Source organism: Cebidichthys violaceus, unplaced genomic scaffold (assembly GCF_023349555.1).
Source record: "Cebidichthys violaceus isolate CVI_PGR_0920_01 unplaced genomic scaffold, fCebVio1.0.p SCAF_4, whole genome shotgun sequence".
In the NCBI taxonomy this organism is placed as follows: Eukaryota; Metazoa; Chordata; class Actinopteri; order Perciformes; family Stichaeidae; genus Cebidichthys; species Cebidichthys violaceus.
In genome coordinates, this window is record NW_027176594.1 from 2,430,546 (window position 1) to 2,448,429 (window position 17,884).

The window sequence follows — 17,884 nt, forward strand, 5'->3', positions numbered from 1 at the left end:
ACACAACATACTGTTTATCCATGTCAATACAGACACAAAGTATGGTTAGAAACTGGTGTTTATCATGTATTTTAGGTTCTATGCTGCAGAGATCGCCATTGGACTTTTCTTCCTTCACTCCAAAGGCATCGTGTACCGGTGAGTCAGTTTGTAAATCGGCTTGAGTCTGCATGTGCAGTTTACAATCATTGGAGAATACAGGTGTGAATAATACCTGTGTGTGTGTGTGTGTGTGTGTGTGTGTGTGTGTGTGTGTGTGTGTGTGTGTGTGTGTGTCAGGGATCTGAAGCTGGACAACGTGATGCTGGACGCTGAAGGCCATATAAAGATAGCCGACTTTGGCATGTGCAAAGAGAACATGTACGATGGAACTACCACAAAAACCTTTTGTGGAACACCAGATTACATCGCTCCAGAGGTGTGTTGACGTGCTGTTAGATAGTTGGTTGATGCTTCTTTTTATTGCTTTTTTTTTTAACCCCTGAATGAGACTCACGACTCCACCATTGTGTCTTATAGATCATAGCTTATCAGCCTTATGGAAAGTCGGTAGACTGGTGGGCCTTTGGAGTACTGCTCTATGAAATGCTTGCCGGACAGGTTTGTATTCAATCACTGTTGTTACTTTTTTTTAATTGAGAACAACTGTGACAAAAAATAAATAATTATGAAGTGTATTTGTGCCCATCCAGCCGCCTTTTGACGGGGAAGATGAAGATGAGCTGTTCCAGTCGATCATGGAGCATCACGTCTCTTACCCTAAATCCATGTCCAAAGAAGCTGTTGCTATCTGCAAGGGGGTGAGGCCGCATGCTCAAATGCACATCCACATAAGCTTTGTCTAGACTCACAGGAGCCTCCTCATATGGCACGCAATCTACAAGCACGCACAAACATGCTCAACATGCTGTTTGTTGCAGTATTTTCCGAAACATCTACTTTATTGTCTTTTTATTTAGTATTAAATGCATATTAAAGAAATGAAGGTTGAATACCATGTAAACAATTTGATTTGGCTGGCTAAATATGTGCTCAAATGTAGATTTTTAAGACCTTAGCGCGCGTGCGCAGCGAGCGCCGAGTAACAAAAATTCAGAGGCGCACGTCCAACCGTCACGGCCGCTTGCGGAGCCTTCGCGCACGACTTGCAGGGCGTTTCTGGCACACGGATCTGGCGCCACCTTCACTACGGCGTGTATAAACCAAACTATAGAGACACCCTAATGTGCCCCCATAAACCCTCTCGATATCCACTCGGAACACTGGAGAAGTACGACATGTTAAGGTCTATTGGTTTAGAGTGAAAATGTGTAAGAATACCTCCAACAGTGCAGCTACAGCTGAGCTGACTTCTCATTCTCCCTGAGCCCTAATAATAGCTGTGAGTGCCAAATAATAGAGGAAACACCATATAAGTTTCAGTTCCATCTTGCTACTTGGTCAACATTTTGGTGAAGCACATAAACCTGTCGGTATGTTTTCTTAACGCTGCCTTTTCGTGGTGGGTTTCAAATTTCTGAATGTTCAGTCAAGTTAAGTAAAATAACAATCATTTAAAGAATGCATCATCTTTTCATCGACACATGCAGATTGTTTTGGAAACATTATACGTTTACAGTTAAACAGTTCATAATATTGGGGTGTCCTTGTGGTCGGAGGATTTAAACTGCTGACCATGAAAGCCCCGGGAAGAGGCCTTCATGCAGCGGTACCAGAGATTTTATTTTACTCCATGCATTCTCCTTTCTTGCGAAACCCTGGCGCCTACATTACCCATAATGCTACTCGACCGCCGACAGCTCAGTCGTAGATTTGGAGTGTGTTATGCTAGTAGCGGCTAATGTAGCCTTGTGCTGCGAGCCTCTAGTAGAGATGAGGAGCGGGCTGCAGAGGTCTGGTACGCTCACTTCTTTCTCACATTTCCAGATTGTTTTTCATTTTCAAAACTTGCGGTCTTGACATCAATTGAGGCAATTTATCAGACTTCATACATCCACAAAAGGCTTTACACAATGTTTAACACAAACAAATAAAATGTATAGTTCAGCCCTAATAGAGTTTACCTGCTTCTTTACACCCGTAATACAGCTTCATGCAGTGAAGGGGGGGGATCAGTTTGGACATTGTATAAGCGGACAAACACAATCACACACACACACACACACAGACGCATGTCCAAACTCTTCTCACCTTGTGTGTCTGTGTGTGATTTCAGCTGATGACCAAGCACCCAGGTAAGCGTCTGGGCTGCGGTCCAGAGGGGGAGAGAGACATCAAAGAGCACGCCTTCTTCCGCTACATAGACTGGGAAAAACTGGAGAATAAAGAGGTCCAGCCGCCTTTCAAACCTAAAGCTGTGAGTACATTACACACACTTACTCTTCTCAACTGTTGAATATTGTCTGAACTTTACTGATTTACCTAAGAAATGAGTCACAGTAAGGAAGGGAATAACACACTTAGTGAAGGTAAGTTATAGATTGCATCGCTCATCCCCTGAACCCAACCATCACCTGCCATTGGTCACTACTCTGACAAATGAGATTTGTGAGTGTAATCACCAATGATAAAGCTGAGTTGTCACCGGCTCACATGCGGACCAATGGAAATCCACAGTTTCGGCTGTGAGTGATTTGATTGGTTGATGCCATGTTTTAGTTGTATTTCTCTTTTTTCTCTTTGTCGTTTGTTGTTGTTATTTCCTCACATCCTTCATCAAACTCACTCCACCTCCCCCTCCACCCCCCCATCTCTCTCTCCTCTCCTTTCCTCTCCATGGCAGTGTGGGCGTGATGCAGAGAACTTTGATCGCTTTTTCACGCGCCACCCCCCCGAGCTGACCCCCCCAGATCAGGAGCTTATATCCAACCTGGACCAGGAAGAATTCCAAGGCTTCTCATTTGTTAACCCTGAGTACCCTCACACAACTCACTGACCACGCCACATATCACTGGGCTGCACTAGAAATCTCCGACCCCTCGGAAACATACATTAAAAACAAAACAAACAAAACGAACTCACTATGATGTCATATCCAGGGTGAAACGTTAAAGAAATAGTTCAATGATGATGAGAAGATCGATATCGATGTCATGTCTGCGTATAGGGTGAGGAGCTGGTGCCTGGAGGCGATTAGCCTAGCTTAGCATAACAACTGGAGGCAGGGGGAAACAGCTAGCCTGCCTCTCTCCAAAGTTAAACTCATCACCTGCAGGCTTCTGTGTTTGTTCCGGAGTCTTCACCATAAAAAACACGTTGTTGTTGTTGTTGTTGTTGTTCACCTCTCAATCTGCATCTTTGAGGAGAGCGAGGCTAGCTGTTTCTCCCCCGACTTCTAGTTTTTATGCTAAGCCAAGATAAGATAATTGCCTCCTGGCTCCAGCTCTGTATCTACAGTCATAACATTTGGTATTGATCCTCTCGTCTAACTCAAACTGACAAATAATCGTATTTCCTTGAAAACAATTTCTCCAAATAACGCTCAGATGCAAATGCATACAGGTGCTCAAACGCTAACAATCAGGAGAAATAATCCAATATTCACGTGTCAAGTTGCCAGTAGGAGACACTGTTTTCAGTTTACTGTGGTTTAGCACATCTGCTCTACCGGCTTTATTTCTATCTTCAGTGCAGAATGGTTGCTCGCCCTAAATGCCGCCCGGCTGCTCACACCAGCATGTTCAGGTCGGGGTCCAACCTCAGGGCCGACCTGAACCTGCTCTCTCTCCGTATCACCATCCCTGTGATTGCGTATTGACTATGACGACCTCTCAGTAATATTGATGCGTGTACTATGATGTACTATACTCACATATTTGGTAATATACATACAATGTAAGTGAAAACTGACCAATTGCTTTGCTATAATTGTTTGAGTACCGATCAGTTTCCCAATGTTGACTTTATATTGTCTATAGGACCAAATACTTCTACACTTTCTGTTCCGTCAGTGTTGTGATGAGCTTAACATTTTTGCTGATTTCATTTTTAATCAGTCAGAGGATTGACGTCTTTATACATGCAGCCAGCAAGAGTGTAAGTCTGCGTCAAGTTAGTGATTTTTGACTGAAAATTGTATTACTTTTCTCCCGACTCATTAATGAAAACATTCACCACATTACACTGTGTTTTAATGACATATCTCTACGCTTGTAAACAACATTTATTGGGAGAATTTCACATCAGACGAGTCTTGTGAAGCTGGTAGTTTGTTAGGATGTCCAAAAGTGCCAAAAAAAAAAAAAAAATAGGATTCAGAATCATGAGGATGTGGAAAGATATTGTCCTCAACAACTGTGATGATGGACAGCCATCTTGTGCCATTTTGCAGTACATGTGTAATTATTAGATTATGCATTATAGCTTATCTGTTCTCCAACAATACAATACCCTCGGAAAGTCATTTTCATGTATAAAATGAATGAAGACGCGTGTTTCATTGTGAGGCAGGTTGTATTATCTTTTTGTAACTGTGAAATGATGCAGGGTTATAACAATGTGTCAAATCTTGATCTTTGAGCTCGTATCAAAAAAGGGAGGCGGCACCAGTTTGACGTCACAGATGCACAAAGATGCTCGCTTACTAAGACGATTGATTCTGCCAGGTGGAAAAAGTGAGCGTTTATTGTGATGATCGTAATGGTGTCTAATTAATAGTGACATAACGAGAGAGATGATGAGGAAAAAAAATATAGATATATATGGAGTTCTATATGAGAGAGGTATTTGGATAAATTGTTCTGGATGAGAGAGATGCTTCTGTGGATTGTATAATTGTCCTGTATGACTGGAAACTGATAATATACTCACTGGTGCCTACCAGACTACTTCTGCTGTGTCTGCCTTGTTACTGCTGCTACACCCAAAACGGTAACACTTTTAAAGAGCATACTTTTTATTTGGCGACTCGCTCGGTGAGAAGATCAGTTCAACTCTCTTCATATCTGGAAGCTAAGCTAAAGAAGCAGGAGCCGGCTGGCTTAGCTTAGCTCAGCATAATCTAGAAATGGGGAAATAACTAACACGTTATGTCTTGTTTGTTCAAATTGTACAAAAACCGAAGCCTAAAAACATCAAGTTCCAATTCATTGGACTTCTGAAAATGTTTTGATATCAGCTACCCTGATGCCGCGTGGGTACTCGGTTAATTTGGTTTTATATGTGTCAATAAAAGTCACCAAAATTTTTAACTGCGCCCTCTGCTTTTACAGTGTTTACTCAGCTGTAATTACCGACAAACTTGTCGAGCCATAATGTGGTTTAGGGCTTATGGGAAATGGTGTTTGTTAGAGGCCTCTGAAATACTAGCAATTCAAAATAACAAGATTAGATTGCTTTTCAAAAAACTACAATCCTAATCTAAACAGTATAACCAAAAATTCAAGGTCCATTTACTAAAATTCTGCCTGAGTTTTCACTGCATTTCATGTCCTTCATCCGCGGAGAGTGGTATGAGAAATAATCAAATTATTAATGTGTAAAAAGCAAAACATTAATCAAGATTTTTTATTATTTCAACTGTGTGATAGTGTCCATATGTTCCATATATACACCAGTTACTGATCACATGATACATTATGTTATAATGTGTTATCAACCATTCATTTATTGTTTAGTACTGCTCATAAAAGCTACATAGGAGGGTTAAAATAAAATGTCATCCACAAAACGAACATTCGATGCAGCGATAGAATATGCAGCGTCACACCTTCCTCATTTACAAAAATGAGCTGAATTAGTGGTGAGTTTGTGGACCGGTGGTAAAGGTGGGAAAGTTTCCCTCATTTCAGCTGGAAGCCCTGTGATGAGACAAAAAGGAGGAGGTAGGAAACTGAATGCTTTGTGTGTGACGTTGTGTGTGTGTGTGTGTGTGTGTGTGTGTGGGTGGGTGGGTGGTACATGTGTCTTGCCTGGGGCTCACTGCTTCACCTCCCTGTGTGAAATCCTTTCCGGTTGTGGTTTGGTCTGCAGCCAGTCTGTTTTATCGATCCATGTCTGTTTTGTACTGGAACGTTTCCGCTCTCTGGCTGCGGAAGTTTGTCTTGGATCTTTCTGCATTTGTGCTGTTGAAATGTTTCGGTGGGTCTTTTTTCATCTTTTGATTGTGTTTCTGGTTTTTGTCGTTTAAGTCCTGTGTGGAATCAGAAGTGTGTTTTTCTGAGTCTAGACTGACGGTAGCTCCATTTACAGATGATCAGAGGTGTGGACTAGACTACTGAGACTGAGCGATACCAGAATACACATGACTTCACTTAGACTGTAAGGACAGGTTCACAAAAGTCTGTCTCATAACAATAATTTGTGTGAAAACAATTTTGCAGGGTTGTAGAAATACCTCGTATGTTATTAATGCTGAGGTCAGGGGACCAAATTGCTCCAAAGCAAATCTTCATGTTATTTTAAATTTTTTGACATTTAACATTTACTTAATGGTACAAATATATATATTCTGTAATGTATTACTTCGACAATAATACAAATTCTGTTTCAAAACCTTGCCAGACGGTACAAAAAAAGCCCAAAGTACATTTAAAGGTGCGGTGTGTAAGATGTATCCCAGGTGTCTGTCCCGACATCCCGCCGGATCAGCAAACTTTCTGTTGCGACAGTTACACAGGTCAGACCCAGCAGCAGCGCTTCGAGCGCTCGTGTTAACAGCGATTACTGGGAGCAGCATGCATGGGAATAAATTACAATATATATATATATATATATATATATATATATATATATATATATATATATATATATATATATATATATATATATATATATATATATATATATATATATATATATATATATATATATACAATTTCTCGTTTTTTCCATGACCCCTAAAAGGGTCTGAAAATCTTAACGAGGAAGTCGACAAGTTGGCAACACTGGACTAGATGCTACATTGACTCACTATCGCCTCTGGAGTTACAAGTGGTATTACAAGACATGACGGGCCACGCCCACTTCCATATGACGAAAGCCGGACGCAGCGTAGACTGTGCTGTGATTGGCTAGTGCCTGTGTGTGAATTGAATGTTACGCTGTGTGTGGATGAAGCATTAAGTTGTTCCATTTTACTCATTTAGCGGCTGGCTTGTTAGCTAGCTAGCTTGCTAATTCCGCCATGCTTTCATGCTACACTTGTTACTGAAAATAAACCGAAAAGCTGTGACTTCAGGCGGCAGGTTTTGCGCTGGCTGAATTTGAGTTGTTACAGCCGCCAACTGAAGGTTCGTCTCTCCGGAGCTGCCATTCACTCTCCTCCCGGCGATGTAGTCTCCCAGCGGTGGGGAGCGAGGTGGAGGGACCGCAGGGTGTGGTAGCTAGCTTAATTATTTTCTAATTTCTATAGTCTGAAACAGACATACAGAAAAGGGTGTGGTTTCATTTTAAGTGGGTTGGAAAAAATGTTAGAAGCTACCGTGGCTAGCTGTTTAGCATGCTCATTTCAGTAGATATCTATGTAAGAGAATACAAAGACGTCTTTGACATAACGCCAAAACTAACTTTGTTTGTTGACTCTCTTAGTTCATTTTTTTATGTTTTAAACTGAAATTCTGGCTAGAGAAGCCTTGAGAACAACAATTTGTGTAACTGTAGAAATTACAGTTTCTCAAATCCAGTCCTTATTTTCTGCAAAAATGTATTAAAAGTCTTTGGCAGTCATAGTTTTTATTTTTCCTATTTTACATTTTTAATTTAATGTAAAATAATATGAACATTTTATGAGATTTTTGGGTGATGGATGAGCTGCATTGGAGGACTTTGGTCCCCTGAAGAGACAACAGAATAAGATACAACTGGTCATTTAGCTTTTTCTTGAAAGTGTTCATTTTAAAAGTCGTTCATACAAATAATTTTAGTAAATGTACTGTACTACCTGCTTACAGATTTAAAATTGTATAAGATCTGGTGAAGGGTACATCATGATGTAGGACTCTAAACACATTTAGGACTTTGACTTGACTTGAGTCGACTTTGTCCCACCTCTGCAGATTATTGTCTTTCTGTGTGCTGAATCTATAAATCCTCCCCTCCCTCCTTCTCCATCCTCCATCTTTGTGCCTCTATGGGAGAGTTGTTATTTTTGCTTGTCAACCTTCTTCTTTCTAAACTACCTTTTTTTAAACGCTGTACAAATTCACTCTAACTTAATTTGTTTTCTAACACGTTCTCTCTCTTTCTCCTTCTTTTCTCTCTTTCGCAGAAATCTCGCCGTGACGTCGGCAACTTTGACAAGGAGTTCACCAAGATGGCGGTGGAGCTGACGCCCACAGACAAGCTCTTCATTATGAATTTGGACCAGAACGAGTTTCAAGGCTTCTCTTACACCAACCCCGAATTCATCATACAAGTCTGAAGAGTACCTGTTGGTTAGACGCAAGACTTTACTCCAACCCGTAGAGCCCAGTTACACAGCCATCAAGGACTCATCCAGCATCTCATCGCACCACCACTGAGGCTAAAGCCGCCACGTCTCATACGTCTCAACCCACACCAGCGTCTTAAGTGGACAATAATCATAAACCACCACAATGGCTTTAGCTGCTGGTTGGTCACACTGAGACTTGAGTTTGACCAGTTTCCAGAAAACTCCAGGCATAGTATTCACAGGTCCTCGTGGTGAAGCAGGTCAATACAGAGTCATAGTGAGTGTGTAACTGTTTGTATGTGCTCTTATCGATCAACAACAGTGTGCATTTGTTTACTTGATTCTCTTCGGCCTGTACAAGTTGCCTCATGAACATTCCATGATCAATATGTCATATATGCACTCACACACACACACACACACACACACACACACACACACACACACACACACACATTTGTGAAGGCTGCGGTTTGGAGGGAAGGAAGGTTTTATTTGAAAATCCTGATTTGTAACCTCATGTCTAAGTTAGTCCTGAACTTAGTCTTAAGCACGTCTCGTCTTCCGAATTGATGCAAAAAACAAGAAGAAGAAAATTCCCCCAAATGCCTGTTTGGCAGCGATATTTAAAAATGTCTCAGTCTTTTTCTCCTGCTTAATCTCTCTCTCTTCTCTTTTCTCTATGGCACTGTGTACGCAGTGGTTTAGTGCTGTGTAGGCATATACAGTCTTTGTGGTGCAGCTCCTCTATGCATGCCATATTTGTTGGTACAGTAGTTCCCTTAAGATTTGCATTTGACATCATGGAGGAGGGGGAAAAAAAACCTCTGGTGTCTTGAATTTATCGATGCAAGTCAGTTTTGAAATATCCATCGTCATATTTCGTTTCCACTTCGAATGCTGTGTCTCTAATAATGTCGAAATATGCTAAAGAGTTAGCTTTACAAAGCGTGGAGCAAAATATGAGATTCTGTAAAATGAATATATAAAGTAGATGTAATAATTCTGTATGACTTGTGTTTCAGTGTATGTGTAAATAGGAATGGGATCTAGAGCTAGAAGTGTTTGTCATGTTATAATACACTTCTATATTCTTCACAGCCCCATCTCACTTTCTCTCTGCTCTTTATCTTTGCCAAAACTCAGCTGTCACTTTTTACTTTGTTCTCCCATTTTTATATCTCCCATTGTCGTCCTCTTCCTCCCCTGTCCCCAACCCACATTCACTTCTACAATTTAAGGTGGAAAAGAAATGGAAAATGAGATATGTAATGCAAGAGTGGGAGGGCAAAGGAGGGGAGAATAAACTGTTTACTATGCAAAAGGCCGGAAAAGAAGCAAGAGGATTAGGGGAAGAGGGCAACTTTTATAAAGCAACCTGAATAAATTGTGTAACAGGACAGTATACGTGTTGCATGCGCCATATTTACCTGCGCGTGAGAGACACCTACAGTATGATACCTCCATTAAAGTGAATTATCGTTATACCATTTCAGTAACACTGGCTCTTGTATTTTACTCAGCTGTACATAACAGATTACACATCACTACTGTTGCAGCAAAAGCTGCTACGAGGGACTTTAATTTTGATGTTTTGATGTTTGACAGTCGCTGTGGACAAATCCCGTAGTCTTTCTGAGCTCCAGAGTCTTTTTTAGAAACTCTCATTTTACTGCAGCAGGGTCTGACGGTCTTCGCTGCGCTGTCCACGTTCTGGTGCTCCTGTGCCTCCCTTCCCTCAAGCAGCCCCAGATATATGGGGCAGGGACCTCCGGCAGTGTGGCGCTTGTTTTGGCTCCCAGCGCAGCGAAGCTCTGCTCCTCGCCGGAGGAGGAGGGCGCCACCTCCTCCCACCGGAACTTGAAGGCGGCAGTGATGTCTGGTCGCTAACAGGCCCAGCTGGAGTCTGAGCTGAAGGAGTTTCTGGTGATCCTGTATGATTTGGCCTGATCTCACTGATTCATCAGTATTAAATTAAGACAGTTTCATAACAACTTAAAAGTTCCTCATAGTAACTTTAAAGAAATCCACTTTATTAAAAATAGCCTGTTTGATAATAAATATATGTACATATATATATAAATATATATATGTTTTTTTTTGTGTGTGTGTGTGTGTATATATATATACTGTGTGTGTGTGTATATATATATATACTGTGTGTGTGTGTGTGTGTGTGTGTGTGTGTGTATTTTCATTATCATTAAAATTGGCAGTCATGGGGAAAAAAAACCCTAAAGAATGTTCGGCAGTTTTGCTTTGATAATTGACTTCAACAACTTATCAAAATTAAGGTTTATTGTTCTCTCCTATTGGTTTTAATCAGTGGTTGAGATTTGCTATATATGTTTTCTATTGTGTGTGTGTGTGTGTGTGTGTGAGAATGTGTGTGTGTGGGTTGAACTGCATTCCAATAGTTGTTTTTCTCTTCAACCATCTTTTCTGTTGATGCTGATTGCTTTGGCTTCTTCCCAGATGCTCACTTTATATTCAAAGCCTTAAATATTCATTTGGTCATCAACTCTTTTGTTCATTCATGGAGGAGCCTGGACTCTTCTTAGACAGCTCCTCTCCCATTTACTGGTGGATGTGACCCTGATGATTAATCAGGGTCACAATATAAAGAACTCAGTAAACAGCTAAGATATCAATCAAAAAGTCCTCTGAAAATAAAATATCTGTCTGTACCTTATTTAAACTTTTCAAAATATTGTAAAAGTGTGTATACTATCTTATCAACCTCATTTATGTACGGAGGAAAAGGCAGCCTTATTGATCAGCTGCACACCTGGTACTTATTGATGTGGTACTACTATTTCAACATTATTATTAATATGCATTTTCGTGTAAAAACACTATTCAGATTTTTCACATAATTCTCCTGACTGACCTTCAGTCACAGATAATGCAGTTAAAGATGGTGCTCTTTGAAGTAAAGACACATGAACATTACTTGTTGACATTAGAAAGGGTAGTTTCAATTGGTTGTCAATCACTGTTTGTATTCAATACTCGGAAATTATAGTTTATTTGATTTGTGCATAATAATGCAGTAAGCTATGTGGCTTTCTTTATTATACTAAGTTTACTATGGAAAGCATGATTTAACCGTAGTCCATGTTTTTTTTATATACGTTCATATAAACGAAGAAAGTAAAGTTTTCTGTCCCCCTCACTTGTGAAAACTCCCATTTTAACATTAGCGCCACTCTGCTGCTGTCCATGGTGCTGAACCAACCTGGTTCAGGCTACGAGGTTCGTCCATGATGCTCAGTGACAGGAACGAACACACACACACACACACACACACACACACACACACACACACACACACACACAGGAGGGCGGGATTATCCTGCAGCTAACCACACAGAGTCGAGCTACAACCAACTAGATGGTGTCCAGAGGAGCGTTGCTGCTGCTGCTGTTTTCTCCCAACAACTTTTTGTTTTTATCGAGGATTTTTGTGTGTTTTTTGTATTCCACTTTTTGCCCCTCGGCCTGTGTTTCCTCTCTGATTGGTCAACTGCGCTTCTGACAAAACTTCCCAACTCAGTGACCTTAGTCGTGTGCATGTGGCTTAGAGGAAAGTCGCGCAGTTATCCAACTACACGAGCGGGCCTATAGCTTAGGTTGCAGAAGATGTGCACACAATCTGAGTTTCTTTCAGCCGAATGGATCCACACAAAGACAAGACACCGGGGGAAAGTTTTTAACAGTTTCTAAACCCTCGCTGGTCTCCGTCCGCTGGAGGACTCCTCGCTGTGGAGGAGGAGGTGGAGGTGGAGGAGGAGGAGGAGGAGGAAGAGGAGGCCCGGCCGACATGAGGCTGTGTAACCGCGGTGTGATGATGCTGCTGACCACGGCGGGGGCTTTCTGCGCCTTCAGCCTCATGACGATCGCGGTGGGCACGGACTACTGGCTGTACTCCCGCGGGGTGTGCCGCTCCAAGAACCAGAACGACAACGAGACCGTGCGCAAGAACGAGGAGGTCCTGACCCACTCCGGTCTGTGGAGGACCTGCTGCACTGAGGGTAAGACATACGCTCCTTCACGAGTTTACAAGTGTCACCTGTACACTGGTCCACGAATACAGAATCGGAACACTTTAATATACAGCAATATTATTGTCATATATTAATATATCATCAAAGTAAAATGTATCAAAGTACTAGAACAGTGGTCTAGGTCTATAGACTACTTGATATGAAGTACACTGTAAGTCCCATGGTGCAATATTCATGTTACTTCCACATGAGAGAACATACATCAAGTCTATATGGGGTGATACATGCTCTATAGATATAATAGCCTACATTATTAATATTATTATGCAACTAATAATTGTTCATTTAAATCACTCCCTGTATTTATATCATCACAACTCTGGGATCTTGCAGAATTAAAATAATAACAGAGATGGAGGAAGTTTATATTCAGACCCTTTATTTAGGTAAAAGAACCAATACCACAATGTAAAAATAACCTACTTATTAAAGGTCCAGCATTCAAAATAAGTAGGCTGCAAGTACTCTTGTTAAAATGTACATAAAGTATCAAAAGTAAAAGTACTTCATGCAGAAAAATGTCTTCTGTGATTTAGTATTATTGAATTATTATTATTATTATTATTATTACTATTATTATTATTATTATTATTATTATTATTATTTGATGTGTGAGTAAAATCTTACAGTTAGAAATAATGTGATTGTTGTTTAATCAACACCAGCACATCATGATGAGCTTATCATATATTTTGTATGTAAAATCTTAACCTGTAATGATAATGATGAATAAATGTAAAAGTAACCACTTACAGTACTCAAACAGTGGGAATGTTTTTTATTCATTTATCTATTCAATTATTTACAAATGATCAAGAAAAGAGATGAAACAAAGTTAGTTAGAAACTTGAATTCACACCCAACAACATAATGAAAGCAGTGACACTGAGTGGGAGATTCTTCCACAATGTTTCAGCTAAAACAGACGTTAACTAGCTTTCATCAACCAGCCTTTTGAGCCTAAAGCAGTCAGTTAAAAATACATTTGAGTCGAAGTCTTTATTTTTATCTCTCTCTGTGAAAACCTCTAACTCTTTTGATAGGCACTGACAGTCTTCAGAGAAAATGTCATCTCCTCCAACATATCACATATAATCGCTCAGATTCATGGTTTGATTTGGATTGATGTCCACATCTTGGGGAGGGAAGGGGAAGGAGTTTAAGTCTTAGATATGTGATGGATGGAAATTACATTTTCAATTATTCATTACTTTTTAATAGCGCCCCTCTTTCTCTTATCCTATATCCTCTGGTTGCACTTACTTTGCTAATTTTTTCTGAATGAAATGGAAATATTCAGCTCTCTCTGCCCCCGCTGCTGCTGCTGCTGCCCCACTATCGCTAAGCTCCAAAATGGTTTAATGGGAAGGTAACAAAGCATGCAGAGGACATCAATGCTTCAACAGTCCTGTGTGTGTGTGTGTGTGTGTGTGTGTGTGTGTGTGTGTGTGTGTGTGTGTGTGTGTCCGTCAGTTTGTGTCACAGTGAGCCAGAAGCAGGCAGACAGACGTGAAGCTGAAGGCTCTCTGTGTATTATAACTAATTATAGGATGAGTCTGCAGTGTTGGTTTCTTCAGGATGACACATTACAACAATAAATAGTGACACGACAGGCACAACAAAGACATTGATACAAAGTACAAACGCACAAGGACAGCAGCCTGACATATGGCTGTGTGCACTTATGAAACACAAAGCACTACAGACAGAAAGGACTAATGGGAACTATGTGAGATATTTTCACGTCAAGCTACAACAAAATTGTCTTCTAAAGTAACGGTTTGAATAGAAACTAATGGTTCTGAGCCGGCAGACAAACACGCTGCATAAAACGAGTGCACAGAAAACATCTCTTCTTCCTGAAAGTGAGGGAAAATGTGAAAAGCAACATGTTACCTCATCTCTCTTTGTATCCTGACAATCATTTGAATAAACGCTCTCTCGGGATCTTTTTCTCTCTGACCTGCTCACCGCGGCCGAGTTGTAGCTCACTGAATGAGTTTTATTTCGGTAACCATGGCGACCGAGTCACATCATCAATACTGGTCAATCAGTGCAGCATGTCGGGCCACAATTATCAATACTTCCCCGTGTGAGCAAATGCTGAAAGGCACTGCTGGGCCAAAGGTTACTGGGAGGAGGGAGGATGTGTGCAGCTGATGTTTGACTCTCCAGAGGAGTTAAATCAAAGCGTTTATAGGTTGTCACTCTTAGAAATAAGGGTTCCAAAGGTTTGATGTCCTACACAGAACCATTTGCTTTTGAAATACCCTTTTTTTGAAGAAAGGCTTTTTCAAAGCGTTCTTAGTACGCTGAGCATCAACCAATCAACGAGCGCTTCAGCAGCACTTCAACTGCGGCTCTGCGACAATGTAGCTGGCCACGATTAAGGGTTCTTTTTCAGAACCCTTTTTAGGATGAAAGAGTTCTTCAAGTATTGTTGAAAGCATGGATGTTAAAAGGAACCCAGCCCACACCCCCCAAATAAAATGTGAATGTGAGCCAGGATTGTTGTAGGTTGCTCTGCACCACATCAGTCCCTGGTTCTTCGAATGTTTCATGAGGAACCCTATTGTGTTTTAGATAAAACCCTTGAAACACAAAAAGGTTTTTTGGTACAGTACAACACCCTGGGTGTGTTCTTTTTAGCGTCCTTAGAAGGTGGAAGGTTCTGGATAGACCCTCTGTTGAGGTGTTTATGGATTCATATATTACATTATTGAAGAGTTCTCTTTAGAACTTGTGATCGGAAGTTCTGGCTGGATTCTTTCTTAGATGGTGTAGGTATAACCCTTTATGTTGTGTTCTAGGTAGAACCATCTGAACGGGGTTCCAGGTGGAACCTCTATAAAAGGTTCTACCAGGAACCAAAAAGGGATCTCTTATGGGACAAGCTGAATAACCCTATGGTTCTAGTTAGCACCTTTATTTCTGAGTACAGTCTGTCTGTTTGGAAGCTTGATGATTAGTCAAACTGTTGAGTATTTCTATCTTATGGTTTGGTTTCTTGCCACATAGCTCCGCGGAGATATTCATTGTACTAAAGTACGTTTTTATATGATTAATATTGGCACCAAAACAGGAAAAACTCAGTGTCCAAAACGCTTGGAGTGGCAGCTAGTCCTGATTGTTGGCCCTGACCCCCTAACCCCTTAATCTCCCTCCAGGTCCTTCAGGTCGGCTGACTTGGGGCTGCTGGCTGTCCAGTGATCTAAACTTAAGATCAGGGATAACAGAGCTCACTTTTCTGCATTTGACGACTCCTTTCTTTTTCTCCGTGAAGGTCATCATCACACAGAGAAATTAGGATTTTCTAAAGACACTGTAGTAATCCAAAATACGTCATTTTGAGTAATTTAACTCAGCTTGCCAAAGGAGAATATCTGCTCTTGGAAAGTCGTACAAATTACCTCAAGTCAATTCCCTTCAAAACCCCTCAGAGTACAACCAGGTCCTGAAACGCTATAGAGTAGAACGTGAGGTTTGTTGTCTTGAGACATAATTACCTCTAAGTGCTACAAGGCCAACAAGTAAATAAGTGCACTATCAACACTAATGTGAGGTCCCTTCAGTCTGCTCTTTGAAAGTGAAACGTGAAGGTTGGTAAGTTCAAAATGCCTCTAACAGTTTTATTGAACGTGTCCTATCGTGTGAGTTCTGATATAGAAAACATCCTCGTATCATTAGTTTATTATGGATGGATAGATAGTTATTGTGGTGACTTTGGTTAATTTCCTGGGTTTTTTTCAGAAACATATTCGGTCTTAATTAGGTTCCCTCGTGAACTAAAACTGAGATGAGAGAAATGTCAAAATTAGCCTCTGCGTGTATAAAAGCAGGGGGGAAAAAAATCGATACAGCCTATCAATTGGTAGCATCACATTCAATATGCAAGTCATTGTTAGAGAAGGTAGAGTGTGCTGGGTCAAAAACATTTTCATGTATATATGTCACGTTATAAACTGATACAGAGCAGAGTGACACAGAGCCAAAGAAGTTATCAAATGGATGTACTGTAATGTATTTCTTTGACTTCGTCTTGTCTGCAGGGACTTTTCGGGGCGTTTGCAAAGACATCGATCACTTTGCTGAAGATGCAGACTATGAGCAGGATGCTGCAGAGTATTTACTACGTGGGTAACAAATGTGCACATGTAACTGCGAGATCTGTAACAGCTGAAGTGCAAGTCTCAGGTATTCAAGTTTTGCATGCACCCCCATTCTCCTCTCCTCAGGCGCAGTACGAGCCTCCAGCCTCTTCCCCATCCTCAGCGTGGGATTGTTGTTTCTCGGAGGTGTATGTGTGGCTGCCAGCGAGTTCTACAAGTCACGTTACAACGTCATCCTCAGTGCGGGTATACTCTTTGTCTCTGCAGGTCAGAAACACACACACACACACACACACACACACACACACACACACACACACACACACACACACACACACACACACACACACACGCACATCTAATGTGCGTGTGTGTATTTACAGTATTTATCATACATCTGACCCTCTTCATCTCGGAACTCTTCCAGGTCTCAGCAACATTATTGGCATCATCGTGTACATATCAGCCAACTCAGGCGACCCCAGCCAGAGCGACCACAAGAAGAGCTACTCCTATGGCTGGTCCTTTTATTTTGGAGCTCTGTCCTTCGTGCTGGCTGAGATGGTGGGCGTCCTTGCAGTGCACGTGTTCATAGAGAAACACAGACAGCTGCGCACTAAAGGCCGGCCGTCCCTCATTAAACCGCCCATCTCTCGCAGCTCATCTTACTACCGCAACCGCTACTACCACAGCCGCTCACGCCGATACAGCTGCAGGAGCAACCACAGTGCAGGGGACTCGGTCTCACACTCCTTTCGAGCATCCTTGATGCGAGACCGAGAGCCGTCCATCTCGGCTGAATCCAAAGCCATGGCAGGTTTGCCAACACCAGTGACAGTGGGCTCGGAGTTCATGCTCTACGCCTTGACCTCGCCTCTCAAGGATGCTAAGATTGACATGGCCGTGGATGATTTAACTACTGCGGTAGCTCACAACAACACAGAGATGCTGCTTGGAAACTGTGCTGCCAACAGGAGGACCACGCCTGTGTGAGAGGAGAGGAAGTGGAGGATGTAAAACACGAGAGGACCTTCTATGAGAGGAGAACATTAAATGAACGGAAGTCTTTCTTGGTAAAAAAAAAAAAGTGGGAAAGGCCTTGGAGACCGGAATAGGCCTGCACAGACTGATCTGTCAGGAAATAAATGATAAAAAAGAAAATAAATCACAACCACAGTTTCCCACTGCCAAGTTTGATGTCTCCAGAATGTTTGTTTTGTCTGACCAACAGTCCAAAACCCCAAAATGTTAAATTTACAATGATACAAAACAAAGAAATTAAGTACAACTTCATGTGTGTGAAGCTGGAATCAGAGGCTGTTTGGCATTGTTTTGCT

The 17,884-nt window shown here is 41.3% G+C and overlaps 2 protein-coding genes across 3 annotated transcripts in view; both read left to right on the forward strand.

The window, feature by feature from the left end:
* Positions 1 to 9,861, forward strand: part of LOC137885430 (protein kinase C beta type) — a 29,000-nt gene extending 19,139 nt beyond the window's left edge. Inside the window, exons 12-17 of one of the 2 annotated variants that reach the window (XM_068727705.1) lie at positions 76 to 138; positions 280 to 418; positions 520 to 600; positions 693 to 800; positions 2,216 to 2,356; positions 8,207 to 9,861. In XM_068727705.1, the coding sequence (XP_068583806.1) occupies positions 76 to 138; positions 280 to 418; positions 520 to 600; positions 693 to 800; positions 2,216 to 2,356; positions 8,207 to 8,359 (685 nt within the window). In that variant the 3' untranslated portion in view covers positions 8,360 to 9,861. Of the gene's footprint in view, positions 1 to 75; positions 139 to 279; positions 419 to 519; positions 601 to 692; positions 801 to 2,215; positions 2,357 to 2,782; positions 4,827 to 8,206 lie in introns of those variants that run through there. The other variant, XM_068727704.1, reaches the window with a different exon arrangement.
* A 2,318-nt stretch (positions 9,862 to 12,179) lies between these two features.
* cacng3a (calcium channel, voltage-dependent, gamma subunit 3a) lies at positions 12,180 to 17,540 on the forward strand. Its single transcript, XM_068727210.1, has 4 exons — positions 12,180 to 12,405; positions 16,488 to 16,571; positions 16,674 to 16,814; positions 16,975 to 17,540. Exons 1-4 carry the CDS (start codon positions 12,195 to 12,197, stop codon positions 17,538 to 17,540), a joined length of 1,002 nt encoding a protein of 333 aa, XP_068583311.1. The 5' UTR covers positions 12,180 to 12,194.
* The last annotated feature ends 344 nt before the right edge of the window (positions 17,541 to 17,884 follow it).